Source organism: Nerophis lumbriciformis, linkage group LG14 (genome assembly GCF_033978685.3).
Source record: "Nerophis lumbriciformis linkage group LG14, RoL_Nlum_v2.1, whole genome shotgun sequence".
In the NCBI taxonomy this organism is placed as follows: Eukaryota; Metazoa; Chordata; class Actinopteri; order Syngnathiformes; family Syngnathidae; genus Nerophis; species Nerophis lumbriciformis.
In genome coordinates this window covers 13,880,688-13,905,028 of record NC_084561.2, presented here as the reverse complement: position 1 = coordinate 13,905,028, position 24,341 = coordinate 13,880,688, and the positions used below count along the sequence as shown (strand labels likewise).

Sequence of the window (24,341 nt, the reverse complement as noted above, 5' to 3'; positions counted from 1 at the left end):
TGGCATCACTGTGTGACGTCACAGGAAAATGGACGGGTGTATATAACGATGGTTAAAATCAGGCACTTTGAAGCTTTTTTTAGGGATATTGCGTGATGGGTAACATTTTGAAAAAAACTTCGAAAAATAAAATAAGCCACTGGGAACTGATTTTTAATGGTTTTAACCCTTCTGAAATTGTGATAATGTTCCCCTTTAAGAAAGAGACTGGGGCTAAAAAGCTCCCAAAAGATGGAATGCAAGATATGGGTTAATAATTATACAACATCATCCTTGCTTGATGAACCTTACAATGACAATGCAATAAAGGTGTGCAATCTTGAACAGGTGGAATTACAAATGCAAGATCCTTGAGTAGCTCTTTGTGTAGTTCTTTTCCGAAATGCAAGAGGCAAGAAAACAATGGTAATTAAAGCGAAAGAGGTAGTGTTATTGCAGCTGTAACTTTGGATTTGTTACAACTAGGGGTGTGACGATACATTCATCTCACCAGAGGAAACGATACCCAATATTGGGTTTGTGAGACAAGATTTTAACATTACCTTTAAAAGCAGGGGCACCTTTAGGGTGATGGAGTTGGGACAATTCCAAGGGCCAGGTGCTTTTGGGGGATCATGGGGCTTTTAAGAAAACTATTATGGTAGGAATAACAATGCAGGTGCACTTTGAAGCCTTTTTAGAACTGATGGACGTGTTTCCACAAATAAAAACGAAAATGAAAAATGAATTGGTCTTTTATTAAGCAGATTCACTTGATCTTCTACATCAGAGGTGCTCACACTTTTTCTGCAGGTGAGCTACTTTTCAATTGATCAAGTCATGGGGATCTACCTCATTCATATATATAATTTATATTTACTTATTTATGAAATATATGTTTTTGTTAACAAGTTAAAGGTGTTTAATGATAATGCAAGCATGTTTAACACATATAGTTAATATTGTTAAAAAATTAAAGGTGTTTAATGATAATACAAGTATGTTTAATACATATAGTTAATATTGTTAACAAGTTAAAGGTGTTTAAAGATAATGCAAGCATGTTTAACACATATAGTTAATATTGTTAAAAAATTAAAGGTGTTTAATGATAATACAAGTATGTTTAATACATATAGTTAATATTGTTAACAAGTTAAAGGTGTTTAAAGATAATGCAAGCATGTTTAACACATATAGTTAATATTGTTAACAAGTTAAAGGTGTTTAATGATAATACAAGCATGTTTAACACATAGTTAATATTGTTAAAAAATTAAAGGTGTTTAATGATAATACAAGAATGTTTAATACATATAGTTAATATTGTTAACAACTTAAAGGTGTTTAAAGATAACACAAGCATGTTTAACACATATAGATTCCTTTCTTTCATGAAGACAAGAATAAAAGTTGGTGTATTACCTGATTGTGATGACTTGCATTGATAGGAATCAGACAGTGGTGCTGATAATGTCCGCATTTTCGAATGGAAGAGAAAAAAAGTCCTCCTTTCTGTCCAATACCACATGAAAGTGGTTGGTTTTTGGCATCTTATTTGTCCAGCTTCCGTACTCCTTTATATACACTTTACAATAAATACATTGTCGGCAAACTGTAGCTTGCTAGCTTGTGCACGCCAGCTTTCTGAGACTCTTATTTTGTTAGTGCAACTGTGCAACTGTGCAGTCGGTCTTTGGAGTTTTGACGACAGGTACGGCGCCAGAGTCTGTTGAAATAAAGTGTTTCTCGCCTTCCAGTCGGTAATTTTAATGAGCTGGCAGCAGCCAGCGTCATCTCAGAAGACCCTCGGGTGCCGTGAATGTCAATCAAGTGACGAAAGTGACGTCATAGTGAAGATTTATGATCGCTCATTTTTAGGACTATTTTTTTAATGCCTGGCTGGTGATCGACTGACACACCCTCCGAGATCGACCGGTAGCTCGCGATCGACGTAATGAGCACCCCTGTTCTACATGTTGATTCAGAAAGCCTCCGGCAGAATTCATACAGCGCTGGCAACAAGCTAGCTGAAGTCTGATTGGATACAAATTCTAACTTAAAAACATTGAGAGAATATGATGAATACTTTCATACATTTACGGAAAATAAATTTAAAATAAAATAAACTTTTATTAAATTTATGATCATGATTTATGTTAGGCCAGCAGAGAAGGCCTTGCTGGCCCTGATGACACATCACTGCTTTGTAGTCTTAATTCTGTTTTGCAAGTAGCGTATCACAAGGCAGGAAAATAATCCAGGCTTTGATTCCCACTATGCCAGTGTTGCTCAATAATTTTTTTTCACAACACCCCTAAATTAAAATACGATTATTTATTTATCCGAACAAACCACACCGAGTTGCTGGCACTAGAACCTACATGCCACATGTGTATTGTTTTCTCACCTCATCATGCTCGCCCCACTATATAAGAAGTACTCGTCTCATATCTGTATTTCCTGTATGTAAGCATGTTTTAGCACAACCGATATATGGCAACCAATATACTTGGTCATGATATTTGGTTGAGTGTGTTGATTAATTCGAGCAGTGCTGCCACCTAGCTGGAGGCTTACATGTCATTCAAGAATGAAAAAAGACGCTAAAACTCTCAGGCACCTTAGAGGGGCCCGCCCCACTGTTTGAAAAGCATTTCACTAGACCAGGGGTCGGCAACCTTTACCAGTCAAAGAGCCATTTTGACCAGATTCACAAATTATAGAAAACAATGGGAGCCGCAAAAATGTTTTGAAATTTTAAATGAAATAACACTGCATACAAAGTTGTTTTTTTTACTTTGTGCTATGTATAACCAGGGGTCTCAGACACGCTGCACACATCTTTATGTGGAATTTGAAAGCTGGTGCGGCACGCGGGATTTTATTTAATGGCGCTTGTCAGCGTCATGCGTGCCGTTATGGTACAGCATATAGCACCAACTACAATCAGCGTGGCTGATCAGCCACACGTTGTATGGGGCTTCCACTTTGCTTACGTAGGTAACAGCATGGCATACTTGGTCAACAACCACACAGGTCACACTGACGGTGGCGGTATAAAAAAAAAATGTAACACTCTTACTAATAATGCACCACACTGTGAACCCACACCAAACAAGAATGACAAACACATTTCGGGAGAACATCTGCACCGTAACACAACATAAACACAACAGGACAAATACCCAGAATCCCATGCAGCCCTAACTCTTCCGGGATACATTATACACCCCCCTCGCTACCAAACCCCGCCCACCTCAACCGGCGCACAGAGGGGGGTGGGGGGGTGGGGGGTGGGGGGGTGTTGATGTGTGAGGGAGCAGGGTTGGGGTGGGGGCGGGGTTTGGTAGTAGCAGGGGTGTATAATGTAGCCCGGAAGAGTCAGGGCTGCATGGGATTCTGGGTGTTTGTTCTGTTGTGTTTAGGTTGTGTTAAGGTGCAAATGTTCTCCCGAAATGTGTTTGTCATTCTTGTTTGGTTTTCGTTCAAAGTGTGGCGCATTATTAGTAAGAGTGTTAAAGTTGTTTTATATGACCACCATCAGTGTAACCTGTGTGGCTGTTGACCAAGTATGCCTTGCTGTCACGTAAGTGTGCAAGCATAAGATGTATATTGTTTAACAAGTGTTGGGCTGGCACTCTGTTAATACAGATTGTAGAGGGCGCCAAATGTTGTACCATCATGGCACACCCTTATTATAACCGTAAGGGTGCAAATCGGTCAATATTAATCCCGGGAGTTTTCTGCGAGAGGCACTGAAATCCGGAAGTCTGCGGGAAAATTGGGGGGTTCAGCAAGTAAGCTGCTGAGCCGCATCAGAGTGATCAAAGAGCTGCATGCGGCTCCGGAGCCGCGGGTTGCCGACCCCTGCACTAGACTAATCATATCATTCTTGGACCCACAGAATATAAAGGCTCGACACAATCCAAGTCAAACCCAAAGCAAATTTAATTAGATGCTCTTGTCAGGTAAATAATCCATCCATCCATCCATTTTCTACCGCTTATTCCCTTCGGGGTCGCGGGGGGCGCTGGAGCCTATCTCAGCTACAATCGGGTGGAAGGCGGGGTACACCCTGGACAAGTCGCCATCTCATCGCAGGGCCAACACAGATAGACAGCCAACATTCACACTCACATTCACACACTAGGGCCAATTTAGTGTTGCCAATCAACTTATCCCCAGGTGCATGTCTTTGGAGGTGGGAGGAAGCTGAAAATAATCCACAATACAGGAATACAACAGTATCAAAACTAGCACAAACTAGCACAGGCCATCGTGCCTAAGTCCAAAGGAATGGCCTCGTTTGAGTATGCCAGGGGTGTCCAAAGTGCGGCCCGGGGGCCATTTGTGGTCTGCAGCTAAATTTTCAAAGGATTGCGGCACTCTAAAAACATAGTATTTCAAAAATAAACATAACAAGTGGAATTAAAGAGCAAACAGGTGACATGTAATGAGAAAAAGTTGCAAGATTAACACTACTAACTAATTGTTTTTTTTAACTTTAAAACTGGCATTGGCTCAAAAAAAATAAAAACGAACAATCAACGGATAGGTCTTAAGTGAATCTAGAGTTTTAAGTTAAAGTAAAAATAATATGGTAACACTTTAGCATGGGGAACATATTCTAAGTAACAAATACTTAATTTAGAGTTATTTGGACACTAAGGGGAACATATAAGGGTTAGGGTTAGGGTTACTAATAAGCAATCATTCTGAGGTTATTGAGGGAAGACTCTTAGTTAATGGCTTACTGGTTGTATTATAAGGCCATGCAGGATAAGGCATTAATAAGTACTTACAAATTAATAATTAAGAGCCAATATGTTACTAATTTGCATGTTAATAAGCAACTCATTAATGGTGAATATGTTCCCCATACTAAAGTGTTACCAATACCAATTTTAACACTTTTATCAGTGGGGGCCTTTTGGATCCCCGAGACCTGATGTGATTTATTTTTTAAACTGTCATTATTCAATGAATCTTACAAATTATTTTCATATTTAAGGTTCAGATTAATTCACATCAAATATTCTACTTTGATTATTTTGGGGAGAAAACATTGCATATTTTGTGTATTTGCTATAAAAAGTTTTTTTTGTAAAACAAAAAAAGAAAACATAAAGAAATGTCAAACTTCATGTCAACGGCTAGATCTGAAGTTGATCAATAGATATTTTAGCGTTGAAAGTAAAAAAATATGTATATATCAGACTTATTTTTATTGGTCTGAGACCCTTTTGGGTCCTTGGGACATTTAACGTTCACCAAAATTAAGGGGGGCCTAATGGTTACAATAAATATTCTATAGCTTTTGAAAATGAAAAATATCACAATGCTCTCATTTTGAAAAAAAGTTCTGACACACTTGTGTTTTCCTCCCCATCAACAACTCATCTTTTTCATCTTCCCTTGTCGTTTGTACTACAACTAGGAATGCGTCAACGTGAGCAGTGACAATAAGAAAATGGAAAAGTTCCTCCCCTGCGTTCAAGCCCACAGGAAGTTCGCCCTAATCCTTGGTTGAAGGTAAGCCCACCTGAGAGGATTACCTGGGGTCTGTCAGCTGTCTTAGCTCTCAGTGGCTGACTGCTCGCTTTAAGTCACCATGAAAGAATTTACTTCCGGAAGAGCAACAAACAAAAAAAACATGCCTGAGGGCAAACCGACCCTCTTTGCATTCCCCCTCTTTTCCACTCAGCCATCAAGTGAGGATGTTCTTGTCTGACAAGGCAGCAGGAACAAAAGAAACGTGATCAGGTTGCTGTGAATAAACGCCTCTTCATGGAAACACCACAACCAAGAGTCCTCCATAAAAATCAGTGATCGTCATGGGTTACTGACTGCGGCATTCTTCTGGTGAACAAATATTATTAATTTACACAATGTTTCATAGGTGAAACCTTGTGTTGCCATTATGCAAAAGTATTGGGACACCCGGCCGTTACACATCAAATAAAAGCATTGATCGCCCCTTTGCAGCTGTCGCAGCTTGCACTGAAAGCCTGATTTGAAATAACTTTTAAACATACACTATATTGCCAAATGTATTTGGCCACCCATCCAAATGATCAAAATCAGGTGTCCTAATCACTTGGTCCGGCCACAGGTGTATACAATCAAGCACTTAGGCATGGAGACTGTTTCTACAAACATTTGTTTAAGAATGGGCCGCTCTCAGGAGCTCAGTGACTTCCAGCATGGAACTGTGCAACAAATCCAGTCGTGAAATTTCCTCGCTCCTAAATTATCCAAAGTCAACTGTCGGCTTTATTTTAAGAAAATGGAAGAGTTTGGGAACAACAGCAACTCGACCACCAAGTGGTAAAGTTAAAGTTAAAGTACCAATGATTGTCACACACACACTAGGTGTGGCGAAATTTGTCCTCTGCATTTGACCCATCCCCTTGTTCACCCCCTGGGAGGTGAGGGGAGCAGTGGGCAGCAGCGGTGCCGCGCCCGGGAATCATTTTTGGTGATTTAACCCCCAATTCCAACCATTGATGCTGAGTGCCAAGCAGGGAGGTAATGGGTCCCATTTTTATAGTCTTTGGTATGACTCGGCCGGGGTTTGAACTCACAACCTACCGATCTCAGGGCGGACACTAGACCACTGAGTAGGCCACGTAAACTGACAGAGAGGGGTCAGCGGATGCTGAAGTGCATAGTGCAAAGAGGGCGCTGACTTTCTGCACAGTCAGTTGCTACAGAGCTCCAAACTTCATGTGACCTTCCAATCAGCCCACGTACAGTACGCAGAGAGCTTCATGGAAGGGGTTTCCATGGCCGAGCAGCTGCATCCAAGCCATACATCACGAAGTCCAATGCAAAGCGTCGGATGCAGTGGTGTAAAACCCGTCGGCACTGGACTCTAGAGCAGTGGAGACGCGTTCTCTGGACTGATGAACCACGCTTTTCCATCTGGCAATCTGATGGACGAGTCTGGGTTTGGAGGTTGCCAGGAAAACGCTATTAGTTCGGACTGCATTGTGCCGAGTATGACATTTGGTGGAAGAGGAATTATGGTGTGGGGTTGTTTTTCAGGAGTTGGGCTTTGCCCGCGTAGTTCCAGTGAAAGGAACTGTGAATGCTCTAGGATACCAAAACATTTTGGACAATTCCATGCTCCCAACCTTATGGCAACAGTTTGGAGCGGGCCCCTAACCTCTTCCAACATGACTGTGAGGTCCATAAAGACACGGATGACATAGTCTGGTGTGGATGAACTTGACTGGCCTGCACAGAGTTCTGACCTGAACCATATAGAACACCTTTGGGATGAATTAGAACGGAGACTGAGAGCCAGGCCTTCTCCACCAACATCAGTGTGTGACCTCACCAATGCACTTTTGGAAGAATGGTCGAACATTTCTATAAATACTCTCCGCAACCTTGTGGACAGCCTTCCCAGAAGAGTTGAAGCTGTAATAGCTGAAAAAAGCTACAGCAGGACATGCCTAACAGGAAGTAGAACTTGGAAATAAGAAATAGTAAATCAGGAAAAACACAAAACTAAGTGATTATGGCGCACTGTGTCCAGTTGATTATTGTTTCAGTGGAAAAAGAAACAGACAGGCTGTTTTAATAGTAAATGTTTCTAATAAACATTCTTCATCGAATGAGACCAATGTCTTCCTAAATAAATTTAATAGTAAATATTTCTAATAAACATTCTTCATCGAATGAGACCAATGTCTTCCTAAATAAATTATCTAATTAAGATATCTGCCTCAGTTGTGTCCATATCCCCAGTATGCTTTGGACATTTGTTGGTAGTCGATTGCTTGTCAGTTACACATTTCGGGGGAAAAAAGCCCTTTTATGCATGTCCACTGCGGAGGACACTGGCTTTCATAGTGTATATCAAGGCATCAAAACAAGTAGGAACATGTACCTTGTTTTATCGCACACAACACAAGTCCCCTTCCTGTGTGCAAGAGAGCAGCCCTTAAGCCGATGCAGCCGCCATCTGTGACATTGATTCATCTTTTATCACCTTCCTGTTCACAAGTCAACAGCTGTGGATGGACTCCATGTCCCACCGAATCTAGTGTACACACTTTGCATTCATTCAAAAAGGTTAATGGTTAGTTTTGGTGAGGACATTCCTAAAAGGTACACCGTGTAAAAGGTGATTTCTAAATATGTTGAATGAATGAACGATGATAGGTTTAAAATAAATACCAAATTATAACTGCTGTTCCTTGTCATTTTGACCTTTTTCTTTATTTGGCAAACCCAACCAAATGACCAAACATAACCTGAAAGCCACAACAGTGGTGGTGGGAGGTCACTTCAGTCTTATCAGTAAGGAGGGTTTAAGAGGAAACAGGAGGTTCAGGAGACAGGCACACTGAAATGCTGTCTCTTCTTGGCTGGCGTCACCTTTATCAGCAGTGCACAAGAACTCTTAACTGATTTGAGTGGGATGCCACTGATCCTAGGAACAATTTAGTAGTCCTGATGCTGCCTCTTTCACAAAGAGACCCCGAATCAGAGCCGTAATAGTAGCTGTGGAATATATTGGCATGTGCTTTTCACACACAACCCAGTGAAGCAAAATAACGGTATTAAGTGTGGGTCTCAGGTGTTAGACTTTACACTCTAGTCCTGGCTTTAGGGATGTCCCGATCCGATATTTGGATCGGATCGGCTGCCGATATTTGCCAAAAATTGCGTATCGGCAAGGCATGGGAAAATGCCGATCCAGATCCAGTTTAAAAAAAACCTCCGGTCCGTGTTTTCCAACGCAACGATTTAAATAATACATTCCACGTTTCTGCTGCTCCGTACTTTCCGTTCCGCATTTTCCAGCACACCTTCAACACATCCACAGGTCTGTGGATTCTCACGCAGTTGCATTTAGCTGCTGGCATTACATAACAATTTTCGACACACGGACACGACAGAGAAAACAGTTTTCGTCATCATTGTTCAAATATTGTGACGTCTGTCGAGACGCTTATCTCCATTCGGTGCCACACGTCCACACCATCAAAATGCCGAGGCAAAAATTTCCACATCAACACCGTATGAAAAAATTTGTGATTTTTTTAGTTGTGATTTCCTTCTCTGCATGAAAGTTTAAAAGTAGCATATATTAATGCAGTATGAAGAAGAATGTTTTAATGTAGACATGCAAGCCTTGAAAGAAAGACTACATTTCCTGCAAATGGGTGCATTTCTACCCTATATTTTAACTTTAGATTTATTCTCATATCAAACTCTTTTGGCTGTCTTTTTGACACTTACATCCGGCGCCCGCCTCCACACCCTGGATTATAAATAATGTAAATAATTCAATGTGATTATCTTGTGTGATGACTGTATTATGATGATAGTATATATCTGATAGTATATATCTGTATCATGAATCAATTTAAGTGGACCCCGACTTAAACAAGTTGAAAAACTTATTGGGGTGTTACCATTTAGTGGTCAATTGTACGGAATATGTACTTCACTGTGCAACCTACTAATAAAAGTCTCAATCAATCAATCAAAACACATAGAATCATCATACTGCTGTGATTATATGCATCAAGTGTTCATTCAAGGCTAAGGCAAAATATCGAGATATATATTGTGTATCGCAATATGGCCTTAAAATATCGCAATATTAAAAAAAGGCCATATCGCCCAGCCCTAGTTCAATGATGCCATTTCTGTTTGTCATGTATAATTTTGTCTATTTTGTGTTTATCCTTGAATAAACAGGTCAGTTTCTTGTTACCAACCATTGTGTATTATTCAAACTCCCCTAATTCAGCTGGCTAGTTGTTATCAAGAGTACTAAAACCCTTTTCAACATGATTCTGACAACTAAGTAGGCTAAATAACTTTAAACTTTAATACATGCTCGGATAGGCCAGTATCGGTCAGTATCGGTATCGGATCGGAAATGCAAAAACAATATCGGTATCGGATCGGAAGTGCAAAAACCTGGATCGGGACATCCCTACCTGGCTTTACACGATTTGCTATCACACAGGCATCATAGCATCTCAGCCATTATGTCTGATTCCTGAAATTAGGTCATACTCATATTGAAAGATGACTGCAGCAATGCACAGAGACATCCTGGATAAAAAAAACAACCCTTCCTATCTAACCTGATGGAGCTTGAGAAGTGCTGCCAAGAGGAATGGGCGAAACTGCCCAAAGATAGGCATGCCAAGCTTGTAGCATCGTATTCAGAAAGACTTGAGGCTGTAATTGCTGCCAAAGGTGCAAGTTCAGCACACTTCCTCCTCCTTTAGCAGGATTGAGATAGATATGCCATGGCACAGCAATATACCATCTAATGATACAACGTAGCTGAGTCATGGAATAAATTTCGGTCAGTCTACCACACGGCAGCTGTGGCTACAAATATAGTTTACCACCATCAATGTATGAATGTGGAGCGAATGAATGATGGAATGATTGTAGCTGAGATAGGCTCCAGCGACCCCGAAGGGAATAAGCCGTAGAAAATGGATGGATGGATGGATGAATGATGGGTTCTCAGTTCTCTCTGTAAAGCGCTTTGAGTGTCTATAAAAGTGCAATATAGATCTAATCCATTCTTCTTACTGCATACGGTGCATCGGGAAAGTATTCACAGCGCTTTACTATTTCTATATTTTATTATGTTACAGCATTATTACAACATGGAATAAATTAATTTTGGTCCTCGACAATGTACAAACAAAATACCCCATAATGACGACAATGCTAAACGTTTTCTTTTTAAATTTTGAAAATTCAATTTAAAAAAAACAAACAACTAAACAAACACAAGTATTCATAGCCTTTACTCAGTACTTTGTTGATGCACCTTTGGCAATTACAGCCTCAAGTATTTTTGAATACGATGACACAAGCTTGACACACCTATCTTTGGGCAGTTTTGTCCATTCCTCTTTGATGCACCTCTTAAATCCCATCAGCTTGGATATGATGTGTTGGTTTTCATCCAGGATGTCTCTGTACATTGCTGCATTCATCTGGATCTAGTCAGGGAGGTGACCAATAACCCAATGGTCACTCAGTTAGAGCTACAGCATTCTTCTGTAGAGAGAGAGGAGAACCTTCCAGAAGTACAAACCTTTTTGCAGCAACTGTCCAATCAGGCCTGTGTGGTATAGTGGCCAGACAGAAGAAATGTATTTTGAAAAAAAAAAAGTTTGTCAAAATGCACCTGAAATAATCTCAGACAATGAGAAACTAAATTATCTGGTCTGATGAGACAAAGATTGAACTCATTGCCGTGAATGCCAGGCGTCAAGTTTGGAGGAAACCAGGCACCGCTCATTACCAGGCTCATACCATCTTTATAGTGAAGCATGGTTGTGGCAGCATCATGCTGTGGGGATAAATTAATGCAGCAATGTACAGACACATCCTGGATGAAAACGCTTCGCATTCAACCTGATGGAGACTGCGAGTTGCTGCAAAAAGGAATGGGCAAAGAGGAATGACCGAAACTGCCAAAGATAGTTGTGCCAAGCTTGTGGCATGGTATTGAAAAAGACTTGAGACTAATTGCTGCTAAATGTGCATTAACAAAGTACTGCACACAGGCTGGGATTACTTATGTGATTTTTTAAATTTTTAATAAATGTGCAAAAAAAAATAAATTCACATTGTCATTATGGGTTATTGTATGTAGACTTTTGAGGGAAAAATGAATTTATTCCATTTTGGAATAAGGCTGTAACACAACAAAATGCGGAAAAAGTGAAACTGTGCATATTTCCCGGATGCAATGTATGTATGAGATCGATCGCTCCTTTCAAGTTTCTTTTAATGATAAAATTCACTCGTTATAATATAATACAAAACACTCAAAATAATCCAAAAGTCTAACCGACGGCATGCTTGCTCACCATCGAACTACATTTGTGTGCGTAAGGAGGACGTGTCATTTATTTAATGCAACGGCTCCTCCAGCAAGTGACAAATCGCTATCTTACACAATAGAAATATTCCGAATGACTCGAAATTGTCATGTTCTGTGGTCTGGATTATGTTTTGGTATTTTCTGCTAGTTTTGGACTCCAGTAGTTCCTGTTTTTGTGCACCCTTGTTTGTTTTAGTTTCCATGACGACTCCATAGTTCCTGTTTGCGCTTCCTTGTTTGTTTTGTCACCATGGCAACTCATTAGTTTCACTTGCCTCATTTGTTTGGATCACACAGTCCTGGCGACATCATTCTGTATCATATGCTCTGTGCTGACTTGTTTCATGCTTTGTTCATACTGCTCGTTCCATGCCTTGCCAAGTAATTTTTTGTTTATTCATGTCACAGTTAGCGAGTTTTTGTTTCATGTCCATAGTTTACGTTAAAGTATTAGTTTTGCTCCCTGCGTTAAGTTGTGCCTCCGCCTTGTGCGCCCTTTTGTTTTGTAGTACTTTTTGAAAGATTAAATCATGTTTTTACCTGCAAGCTTTGTCCGATCAAGTCCGTTTCCATCCCGGGAAAACAATCCTCGCAGCAAGCTATGTAAAGATCCACGTTATGACAGAAATAAGACATAATCCAAAAAATCAGAGTCGTTGCAGTCCGAACAGAACACACTCTTTCTGTGCAAGAGGGTTGGGGGGCGGGGGTTGTCCTTTAAAATTGTATTTATTTATTAGGCAATTAGGACACTTCGCTAAATGAAAGAATATATATTTTTGACAGTTAATTTTACTGTGCGTTTATTAGAGATGTCCGATAATGGCTTTTTTGCCGATATCCGATATTCCGATATTGTCCAACTCTTAATTACCGATTCCGATATCAACCGATACCGATCTACAGTTGTGGAATTAAGACATTATTATGCCTAATTTTGTTGTGATGCCCCGCTGGATGCATTAAACAATGTAACAAGGTTTTCCAAAATAAATCAACTCAAGTTATGGAAAAAAATGCCAACATGGCACTGCCATATTTATTATTTAAGTCACAAAGTGCATTATTTTTTTTAACATGCTTCAAAACAGCAGCTTGGAATTTGGGACATGCTCTCGCTGAAAGAGCGTGAGGAAGTTGAGGTAGGCGGGGGGGTTGAGTTTTTTTGCGGGGGGTGTATATTGTAGCGTCCCGGAAGAGTTAGTGCTGCAAGGGGTTCTGGGTATTTGTTCTGTTGTGTTTATGTTGTGTTACGGTGCGGATGTTCTCCCGAAATGTGTTTGTCATTCTTGTTTGGTGTGGGTTCACAGTGTGGCGCAAATTTATAACAGTGTTAAAGTTGTTTATACGGCCACCCTCAGTGTGACCTGTATGGCTGTTGACCAACTATGCCTTGCATTCACTTGTGTGTGTGAAAAGCCGTAGATAGTATGTGATTGGGCCGGCACGCAAAGGCAGTGCCTTTAAGGCACTGCCTCCATTATTGTTGTCTGGGTGGAAATCGGGAGAAATTTTTGGAGAATGGTTGCCCCGGGAGATTTTCGGGAGGGGCACTGAAATTCGGGAGTCTCCAGGGAAAATCGGGAGGGTTGGCAAGTATGACTGGGAGACGCAACTGCTCTGTACTTCTCCCTACGTCCGTGTACCCCTCCTTACAGCGGCGTTTTTCAAAAGTCATACATTTTACTTTTTGAAACCGATACCGATCATTTCCGATATTACATTTTAAAGCATTTATCGGCCAATAATATCGGCAGTCCGATATTATCGGACATCTCTAGCATTTATACATCTTTGCTACGATTTGGTGGAATGGCCCACACAGCTCCTGCAGTTGTATAGTAAATAAGGCAGGTTTTTACAAGCATGGAAAATGGAAAGAAAGGAAACCCAGTTATCTGATACAAAGCGCTCAAGCTCTTTTGTATGTAACCTTTTCCGTATGACACTTTTACACTGGAATGATAGACCCTGATGATAGTTGATACACATCGGTCTGCGCTTGGTGTTGTAACACACTCACAAGGTCATGGAAACAAGTTTTCCACTCTGTAATGCGACAATCAGAAAAGCCATCTATTTTCCCCTGTCCATCTCTTTATCCACACTTTGTGTTTTGATAAAAAGCAGCGGCTTCCTCTCTGCTGCGATTACAGCTGGACAGTACCAGCATGCTGGAGCTAAGGGTTAGCGAGCCACCTGCATGCAAGTGCGTCAGCGTGTCATGTGCGACTTGTTTCCTCACATTGTGCTGCTGCAGCTCACTGGCATCGTCCACACTGTGAGTCAATGGACACGTCATCCATCAAGAAACCAAGTGGGGGTTAGGGAGCAACTAAAAGTGCCGGTTTTTGTGTTATTAATAATGAGATAATGACAGTTACTTTATTTAAAATAGACTGCTGTGACTTAGAAGTACTGGGTACACAAACATGAGTACACCCTTTTTATCTCGAGACAATGCTACAGAACAAATTGTACTACAATTTTGAGTATTTAGTGTACATCTTGTGTTACACTTAAAATAACAACACACAGTCAAAAGATTAAAGTAAGAGTGTCTTACCTATAGTCATGGTGGTGGTAGCGTCATGGTCTGGGGCTGCATGAGTGCTGCCTGCACTGGAGAGCTGCGGGTTCATTGGAGGACATTCCTCTGACTTTGAGGCAGAGCCTGACCCTCCTCCCTTGGGAAAATGGGCTGTATGGCAGTTGTCCAACATAACGACCCCCAACAATGCAATGGTCACTAAGATATCACATCATTTATAACAGTATACACAACAAAAAAACATACATATATCTGAACAGTGCAAATGTACAATGAAAGAATGATACTTTAAACATTCATACAATTTCAAGTTTTTTTGCCAGATGTTGTATGTACATGATAGCGTGGATTGATAAATAAGACAATACGACAACTTAAAGTTCCCTTTGCACGCGTCCGCCATTAATGTCCAATGCTGCAGTCAATAAGCTCCTTCTTTTCCTTTATTCTCTTGTTGTGGGGCAGACTGGCTCGTACATGCACATGCATCCTCCCCTGTCGCCAATTCTAATATAAAGTAGCATATGGTTTTGAACCTAATCTGTCAGTAGACTCGCTATGGAAGCGCTAAAACTACAAGAAAGACATTGTCAAAGTGAAGCCACGTAAATAAGACCGTCCCCGCACTTTCGTTAATGCACTCGCGGCTTTCGGCAGGCTTTTCTTCTGATAACAAGCTTGTACCATTAAGTCACCAAAAATTATTTCCGGGCGTGGCCACCGCTGCTGCTCACTGCCCCCCTCACCTCCCAGGGGGTGAGGGTGATGGGTCAAATGCAGAGGATAATTTCACCACACCTAGAGTGTGTGTGACAATCATTGGTACTTTAACTTTTACTTTTAACGTTAAAAAAAGAATAAACAAAGTTCCTTTGTGATACGAAAGTCCATTTTAATTTATTCTCAAACAAAACATAAATTCTTATAATACAAACTCTGACTGCCGTCAGCCTGCGGTCAAAAACAATAAGTCTCTGGTGCAATCAGTGTGCACCTAAATGTCCTTGGCTTCTGGCTCCACAGCGCCAGTCAAGCACCTGGGGAAAATGGCTCCACCAGGCGGTTTGAAGACAGTTTCTAAAACAGTGGTTCTTAACCTTGTTGGAGGTACCGAACCCCACCAGTTTCATATGCGCATTCACCGATCATATTCTAAGTAACAAAGACTTAATTTAGAGTTATTTGGACACTAGGGGAACATATTCTAAGTAACAAATACTAAATTTAGAGTTATTTGGACACTAGGGGAACATATTCTAAGTAACAAATACTAAATTTAGAGTTATTTGGACACTCAGGGAACATATTCTAAGTAACAAAGACTTAATTTAGAGTTATTTGGACACTAAGGGAACATATTCTAAGTAACAAAGACTAAATTTAGAGTTATTTGGACACTAGGGGAACATATTCTAAGTAACAAATACTAAATTTAGAGTTATTTGGACACTCAGGGAACATATTCTAAGTAACAAAGACTTAATTTAGAGTTATTTGGACACTAAGGGAACATATTCTAAGTAACAAAGACTTAATTTAGAGTTATTTGGACACTAGGGGAACATATTCTAAGTAACAAAAACTAAATTTAGAGTTATTTGGACACTAGGGGAACATATTCTAAGTAACAAAAACTAAATTTAGAGTTATTTGGACACTAGGGGAACATATTCTAAGTAACAAATACTAAATTTAGAGTTATTTGGACACTCGGGGAACATATTCTAAGTAACAAAGACTAAATTTAGAGTTATTTGGACACTCGGGGAACATATTCTAAGTAACAAAGACTTAATTTAGAGTTATTTGGACACTAGGGGAACATATTCTAAGTAACAAAAACTAAATTTAGAGTTATTTGGACACTAGGGGAACATATTCTAAGTAACAAATACTAAATTTAGAGTTATTTGGACACTCGGGGAACATATTCTAAGTAACAAAGACTAAATTTAGAGTTATATGGACACTCTGGGAACATATTCTAAGTAACAAAGACTTAATTTAGAGTTATTTGGACACTAGGGGAACATATTCTAAGTAACAAAGACTTAATTTAGAGTTATTTGGACACTAGGGGAACATATTCTAAGTAACAAAGGCTAAATTTAGAATTATTTGGACACTAGAGGAACATATTCTAAGTAACAAAGACTAAATTTAGAGTTATTTGGACATTTGGGGAACATATTCTAAGTAACAAAGACTTAATTTAGAGTTATTTGGACACTAGGGGAACATATTCTAAGTAACAAAGACTTAATTTAGAGTTATTTGGTTAGGGTTAGAGAGTTAGGGTTATAATAAGGCCATGCCGTATAAGGCATTAATAAGTACTTAATAATGACTAGTTAAGAGCTAATATGTTACTAATTTGCATGTTAAAAAACAACTAATTAATGGTGAATATGTTCCCCATACTAAAGTGTTACCATGTTTTTTTTTTACTGGTGCACAAAATGAACCGTGCATGAACATCACCTTGTTCAAACAACAAAACCAACACAGTGCATGAACTCACACCAAATTACACACCTGCAAACCAGTCAGCTGTTGCCGTATCCGTAATACGCCGATAGGGAGAAGTTTTTATTTACACGATGAGTCGGGTGTGTTTTGACCTCCGCCGAACCCCTGAGGCCGACTCACCGAACCCCTAGGGTTCGATCGAACCCAGGTTAAGAACCACTGCTCTAAAACATAATCTATGCAAAATCTTGACCAAAGAACTACCATTACATGTTATGTAGACCACAATTAAGTGTTTTGAATGTAGAAAAATAATCAATATTATGTCCCCTTTAAGAGATATATGAGCGCACTAGCAAAAGACATAGGAATATAACTGTTGAGCTCAAGCTTCTTGCATCATGTATTTTATATCCTATTAATATCCACTTACAAACTATACATTTGCAAGCATTTGTGTCCACCTAAGGATCACTAATATATACTGTTTGAATAAAACATCCTAAAATGAAATCTCATGATATTAAATTTAGGGTTATGTATTCATTTGGAAGCGTCCAGTAAACATCACAATAATTAGTAGATCCATTTTAAAAAAAGAAAGGGTGCATGACAAATGTGTGACATGCCCTGAGATCGGTAGGTTGTGAGTTCAAACCCCTGCCGAGTCATACCAGAGACTACATAAAATGGGACCCATTGCCTCCCTGCTTGGCACTCAGCATCAAGGGTTGGAATTGGGGGTTAAATCCCCAAATGATTCCCGAGCGCGGCCCACGCTGCTGCTCACTGCTCAATGCTCCCCTCACCTCCCAGGGGGTGACCAAGGGGATGGGTCAAATGCAGAGGACAAATTTCACCACACCTAGTGTGTGTGTGTGACAATCATTGGTACTTTAACTTTAACTTAATTATTGGGCCCATATAAGTGAGACATTATGACATCATACGATAAATCCGATTTAAAACGCTTCAATGGGGCGAGATTACCCGTACTGTGCTCTGGGTAGGTTAGGGTGAGCAAATCAAGCGCTCCTTTTCTCCTGCGCTGGAAGCAGCCTGTGGTAAACGTCTACAGAGCTCACTGTAAACAATCATGGTGTCGATCGTGTGGGACTTCACTGTCTCAGAGGAAGATCTTTTGCGTGCTATTTGCACCAAACGTTCTTGAGACAATCACCGAACTTTACCACCTGACCCGGCAGCATTGCGACAAATGTGTTTTGACAACCTATGAAGATACCTGCTGTTTAAGAAACGGGCCCAAACCCAGCCACAAACAAAGCTTTGCAGAAACTACGGATATAATATGGATATAAATTAAGTATCGTGTTGGTCTTAAAGGGGAACATTATCACCAGACTTATGTAAGCGTCAATATATACCTTGATGTTGCAGAAAAAAGACCATACATTTTTTTAACCGATTTCCGAACTCTAAATGGGTGAATTTTGGCGAATTAAACGCCTTTCTAATATTCGCTCTCGGAACGTGATGTCACATCAGGAAGCAATCCGCCATTTTCTCAAACACCGAGTCAAATCAGCTCTGTTATTTTCCGTTTTTTCGACTGTTTTCCGTACCTTGGAGACATCATGCCTCGTCGGTGTGTTGTCGGAGGGTGTAACAACACGAACAGGGACGGATTCAAGTTGCACCAGTGGCCCAAAGATGCAAAAGTGGCAAGAAATTGGACGTTTGTTCCGCACACTTTACCGACGAAAGCTATGCTACGACAGAGATGGCAAGAATGTGTGGATATCCTGCGACACTCAAAGCAGATGCATTTCCAACGATAAAGTCAAAGAAATCTGCCGCCAGACCCCCATTGAATCTGCCGGAGTGTGTGAGCAATTTAGGGACAAAGGGCCTCGGTAGCACGGCAAGCAATGGCGGCAGTTTGTTCCCGCAGACGAGCGAGCTAAACCCCCTGGATGTCTTGGCTTACACCGTCCCTTATGCCACCGAAGATGATCAAGAGAAGAATATCGACCCTAGCTTCCCTGGCCTGCTGACATTAACTCCAAAACTGGACAGATCAGCTTTCAGGAAAAGAGCGCGGATGAGGGTATGTCTACAGAATATATTAATTGATGAAAACTGGGCTGTCTGCACTCTCAAAGTGCATGTTGTTGCCAAATGTATTTCATATGCTGTAAACCTAGTTCATAGTTGTTAGTTTCCTTTAATGCCAAACAAACACATACCAATCGTTGGTTAGAAGGGGATCGCCGAATTCGTCCTCGCTTTCTCCCGTGTCGCTGGCTGTCGTGTCGTTTTCGTCGGTTTCGCTTGCATACGGTTCAAACCGATATGGCTCAATAGCTTCAGTTTCTTCTTCAATTTCATTTTCGCTATACCTGCCTCCACACTACAACCATCCGTTTCAATACATGCGTAATCTGTTGAATCCCTTAAGCCGCTGAAATCCGAGTCTGAATCCGAGCTAATGTCGCTATAGCTTGCTGTTCTATGCGCCATGTTTGTTTGAGTTAGCATCACTATGTGACGTCACAGGAAAATGGACGGGTGTATATAACGATGGTTAAAATCAGGCACTTTGAAGCTTTTTTTAGGGATATTGCGTGATGGGTAAAATTTTGAAAAAAACTTCGAAAAATAAAATAAGCCACTGGGAACTGATTTTTAATGGTTTTAACCCTTCTGAAATTGTGATAATGTTTCCCTTTAAGGACCAGGGAATTATCTGTATCGGGATCAGCTTGAAAAAAAAAAGCTTAGTCTTGTGACCTGTAATGGATGTTGCACATATTCAGGTGTGCCAAGTGTGACCTCGTTGAGAGAGCGAGCGTGCGGAGAAATTGTGGGCCAAACGAGGCCACATACAGCACCCGGTTGGCCGGCTGCGGGACGCGATTATTGTCTGACCTCATATCGGGTTACAAAAGTCTGTGCTGCAGCCGAGAAAAAATGCAGCACCACAATCCTTTGCATTGTTCGAGCTCCTCTGCCCCCGCCGCTGATTCTCGACCCTCTCGGTTACCTTGACCCTGATCAAAACCTGGAGGGATGATGTTACAGGAAGCCTGATGCTCCGGGGAAGATAGAGCTACGCTGTGGTGACAGCTCCCTCTTCAACACTGCTTTGAGTCACTGCCTGGAGGAGGACACAGGAGGTGTGGAGTTGGGGCCTGGGGGTGGAGGCGGGATGGAGGTTTGGGGAAAGGGAGACAGATCGTAAGCTTTTAATGTATGAAATTAAACTACAATAGTATCAGTTCATTTCCTGGAAGTGGTTTGATCGTGTCACAAAGGTGCTTATCCTTGCGTTCTGGGATGTTTTGTCAGAGTTTGGATGCAACATTTCTGTCGCAGGTTCAAATTGTGACCGTCAAACAATGATTTTTTCCCCCCCCGCATTCTTATTGATGTGCAACTCCTATCAATTGTCACATGTAATAACAACAGACGTCTTAACTTCAATGAGGGCATAATCCAATGTCGAGTCGCATTGCTGACCTCATTTTTAAACCGTTCTGACTTACATTCAAGTGTAAAAATAAGTTCAACTTTATGATTACCTTTTAATACGGTAAGCGATGATGCAGATGCTGCTATTTTATTTGACATAACCTTTAGAGATGTTCAATCCCGATCATTGGTACGAATTAGGAGCCGATATTTGCCTTTTTTAACTGATCGGCTGAGCTCAGCTGATCATTACAGCAGCGGTGTCCCAGTGTTTACATGGCTAAAGATTGAACTCGCGTGAAAGATTCCATCAAAAGGAAGGCATGACCCGGGAGACACAATTACATTTCCATATTCCTTGTAACACACATGCAGGAGTTGCATGAATTCCAGGTCAAGTGAGGGTTTTGCCAGAACACCAGCTCAGATTTGAGAGCAAGCTGCAATGAATGCGTCGTCTATTCATAGTGCAAAGCCGCTTCGAAGATACTAATCGTCACCACCATGGCGGAAAAGAAACTAAGTTTCTTCCAAGTATTATTATCACTGGAGGACTAGCGTAAAAGGAATGGCTAAGCATGCTACCCAAATACACACCGAGCAGGACGACACAAGAAGCTCACCGCTAAAGCCTCAATGTAAAGTAGGGGTGATCGATCCAGATGTCGATACTATCAATACAGACTATGGTATATAAACAATACCAAATGGATTAAATATAGTTTTCTTGTTCTTGTTCTTATTACTACAAAATATGTTTTGGCTCTGAAAGTACATCTCTGGATTAGGGATGTCCCGATCCGATATTTGGATCGGATCGGCCGCCGATATTTGCAAAAAAATGCGTATCGGCAAGGCATGGGAAAATGCCGATCCAGATCCAGTTTTTAAAAAACTCCGGTCCGTGTTTTCCAACGCACCGATTTAAATAATATATTCCACTTTTCTGCTGCTCCCTATTTTCCGTTTCGCATTTTCCAGCACACCTTCAACACATCCACAGGTCTGTGGATTCTCACGCAGTTGCTTTTAGCTGCTGGCATTACACGACAGGCTCTTCTCACTCTTTCCTGTGTCTCCCTCTTACAGACAGCGAGCGCACCTTCTTACACACGTCACGTCATACGTCACATACTGTCACGTCATACGTCACATACGTATACGCCCTCTCCCAGCAGAGAGCGAGGTAGCAGCATGGCTAACGTTAGCTGTGATGCTAGCGCAGCCGCTAAGGTGCGCGCCTGCTCAAGCGTCCTCTGCGCACGGCAAATCTATGCCACGCACAAAATCAAATAAAAAAATAAGCGCATAACAATTTTCGACACACGGACACGACAGAGAAAACAGTTTTCGTCATCATTGTTCAAATATTGTAACGTCTGTCGAGACGCTTATCTCCATTCGGTGCCACACGCCCACACCAGCAAAATGCCGAGGCAAACATTTCCACATCAACACCGTATGAAAAAAATAGTGATTTTTTTTAGTTGTCATTTCCCTCTCTGCATGAAAGTTTAAAATTAGCATATATTAATGCAGTATGAAGAAGAATGTTTTAATGTAAACACATAGAATCATCATACTGCTGTGACTATATGCATCAAGTGTTCATTCAAGGCTAAGGCAAAATATCGAGATATATATCGTGTATCGCAATATGGCCTTAAAATATCCCAATATTAAAAAAAGGCCATATCGCCCAGCCCTAGTTCAATGATGCCATTTCTGTTTGTCATGTATAACTTTGTCTATTTTGTGTTTATCCTTGAATAAACAGGTCAGTTTCTTGTTACCAACCATTGTGTATTATTCAAACTCCCTTAATTCAGCTGGGTAGTTGTTATCAAGAGTACTAAAACCCTTTTCAACATGATTCTGACAACTAAGTAGGCTAAATAACTTTAAACTTTAATACATGCTCGGATAGGCCAGTATCGGTCAGTATCGGTATCGGTCAGTATCGGTATCGGATCGGAAGTGCAAAAACAATATCGGTATCGGATCGGAAGTGCAAAAACCTGGATCGGGACATCCCTACTCTGGATACAGGAAGGATTTTTAAGGCAAAACCCAAATTATTTAAATTAGGGGTTCCCAAAGTGGGGCCCGCCAAAAGGGTCGCTTCCATGAATTCAAAACATACTCACACTCTTTTAGGCTTTCACAATCATTGATGGAATGCCCGCAAGACTAACAAGTTGCCATCTATCAAATGTGAGGATTTCCACTAACTTAAATAATGGCGGTATGCGGTTAAACTACTCACTTATTGTGCAGTAGTATGCTTTAAATTGCTGTGTTTGGCACATGGACCATTGGCACCATATCACTTTGGCCCTTGGAGGCAAAACGTTTGGTCACCCCTGATTTAAATGGTAGCCGATAGTAGTTTTTAGTTATTATGCACTAGCCACTTTAATTTGTAAAAAAAAACAAATGTAGCATTCAATACCACAAATGTAATATGTCACCTGATTTACAATACTAGCAAATTCTACTATTGAGACGATAATCTTTATATAAACGTGTTCCTGAATTTAGTTACCGTCGTTGCTATACAACATTTTCAAATTCTGTAATATATTGACAAAGTATTAGATTAGAACTCGAAATCGGATTAGAACTGAGGCCATAAAATCGGATTGGAGGCCAAAAGTATTGATCGGCACATCCCTAGTAATTTTTGTTTTTTCAATTTCAGGGCATAAGGGTCACAGCAATATTTAGGGGAAACATACTTTCAATGAAAGAAAGGGCACCTGTCAACTTTTGTACTCCCTCATCCCAGGAGGAATGCTTTGCGGAAATCTTTTATTTATAAATCTGTATCGCTCTGGAATAACCTGCCTCGAATTCTCACCGGCATTGAAAGTAAACAGGTTTTTAAAAGGAAAGTAATATTTTATCTAAGTCTGTAAATTAGTTTGCTTGTTGATGATTTTTGATTGGTTTTGTATTGTGTAGTTATATTTATATGGTAATTATTATTCTGTGACTGTATATTGTTTGCTTGTTGATGTTTTTATTTTTTTCCGTATTGTGTAGTTATAATGATATGCTTTTACTTGTAATTGTATTGAGTTTGTGGACCCCAGGAAGACTAGTGGGTTGTTGTGGCAACCAGTTAATGGGGATCCTTAATAAAAAATAAAATCAAACTACAGGGCACAAATGGACACAACTATTGAAGCGTAATTTTCTCACAAATATGATTCATTTCTGAACTATTTAAGAGGAGCTCAAAGTTCCACCCTACGAACAACTCTTTTGACTCTTTGACACAGAAGAAGATCATTTGGGTATAACATCATGTTTTCTTTCTATCTTCCGGTTGTGAGCATCGCACCTGTTTATTAGCAGACTGGGTGGCACATGAATGTGGGCCTAAAGGGTGACGTGCCTCAGCATGCGGCTGATGTTCCACCATCCCCTTTAAAGTCAGGAAAACAGCAAGCAGCAAATATTAGAGATATGAACGCCTGAAAGGCAGCAAAAACTGCACCTAAGTGCAAACTAACTGAACTAATGGTGGCTAGAAAGAGACAACGGGGACAAAAATAATGGAAGCTCACAATTAATCCACTTATTTAGTTTGTTGAGCTACGGGTGCTGGCTTTAATTCTCTTAAAAGTTGGATGAAGTGACATCTTAATGGCTTCATTGATGTGTGACACATGCCAGACTTCACAAACACACTTAGCATTAGGCTCCATTACAGGATTCATGGATAAGCCGAGGGCGCCTGGCGTTGGAACCAGAGGTAATCGATCATTAAACGCAAAGGAGACGCATGTAATTGATGTTATCATGTTTAAAAGCACCAGAGCTTCAAGCTTTGTAGAAGCTCAAGCTTCCCATTTTTTAATACAAAGAGACATCTTACAGATACTAAACTATACCAGAGTATCTGATGCATGTTCAAAAGGTTTCAGTTTTATTTTGTACGCATCTGCATCTCATAATAGTATTTTACTCCTCTATAGGCGTGGTTTAATCAATTAGAGTTACCTTTCTTCTCAG

The 24,341-nt window shown here is 40.5% G+C and overlaps 3 protein-coding genes across 4 annotated transcripts in view; 1 reads left to right on the top strand and 2 right to left on the bottom strand.

Moving 5' to 3' along the window:
• b3gnt7 (UDP-GlcNAc:betaGal beta-1,3-N-acetylglucosaminyltransferase 7) overlaps positions 1-7,901 on the bottom strand; it is a 32,936-nt gene extending 25,035 nt beyond the window's left edge. The window contains exon 1 of the mRNA XM_061976014.1: positions 7,880-7,901. The gene's annotated coding sequence lies outside the window, so the exon portion shown is untranslated. The remainder of the gene's footprint in view (positions 1-7,879) is intronic.
• The window catches only part of polr2h (RNA polymerase II, I and III subunit H), a 102,220-nt gene that overhangs the window by 28,473 nt on the left and 49,406 nt on the right, over positions 1-24,341 (top strand). Inside the window, exon 2 of the mRNA XM_061976017.1 lies at positions 5,420-5,514. The gene's annotated coding sequence lies outside the window, so the exon portion shown is untranslated. The remainder of the gene's footprint in view (positions 1-5,419; positions 5,515-24,341) is intronic.
• The window catches only part of armc9 (armadillo repeat containing 9), a 43,860-nt gene continuing 38,517 nt past the window's right edge, over positions 18,999-24,341 (bottom strand). For both annotated transcript variants that reach the window (XM_061976009.1, XM_061976010.1), the window contains one exon: positions 18,999-20,041. In XM_061976009.1, the coding sequence (XP_061831993.1) occupies positions 20,001-20,041 (41 nt within the window). In that variant the 3' untranslated portion in view covers positions 18,999-20,000. The remainder of the gene's footprint in view (positions 20,042-24,341) is intronic.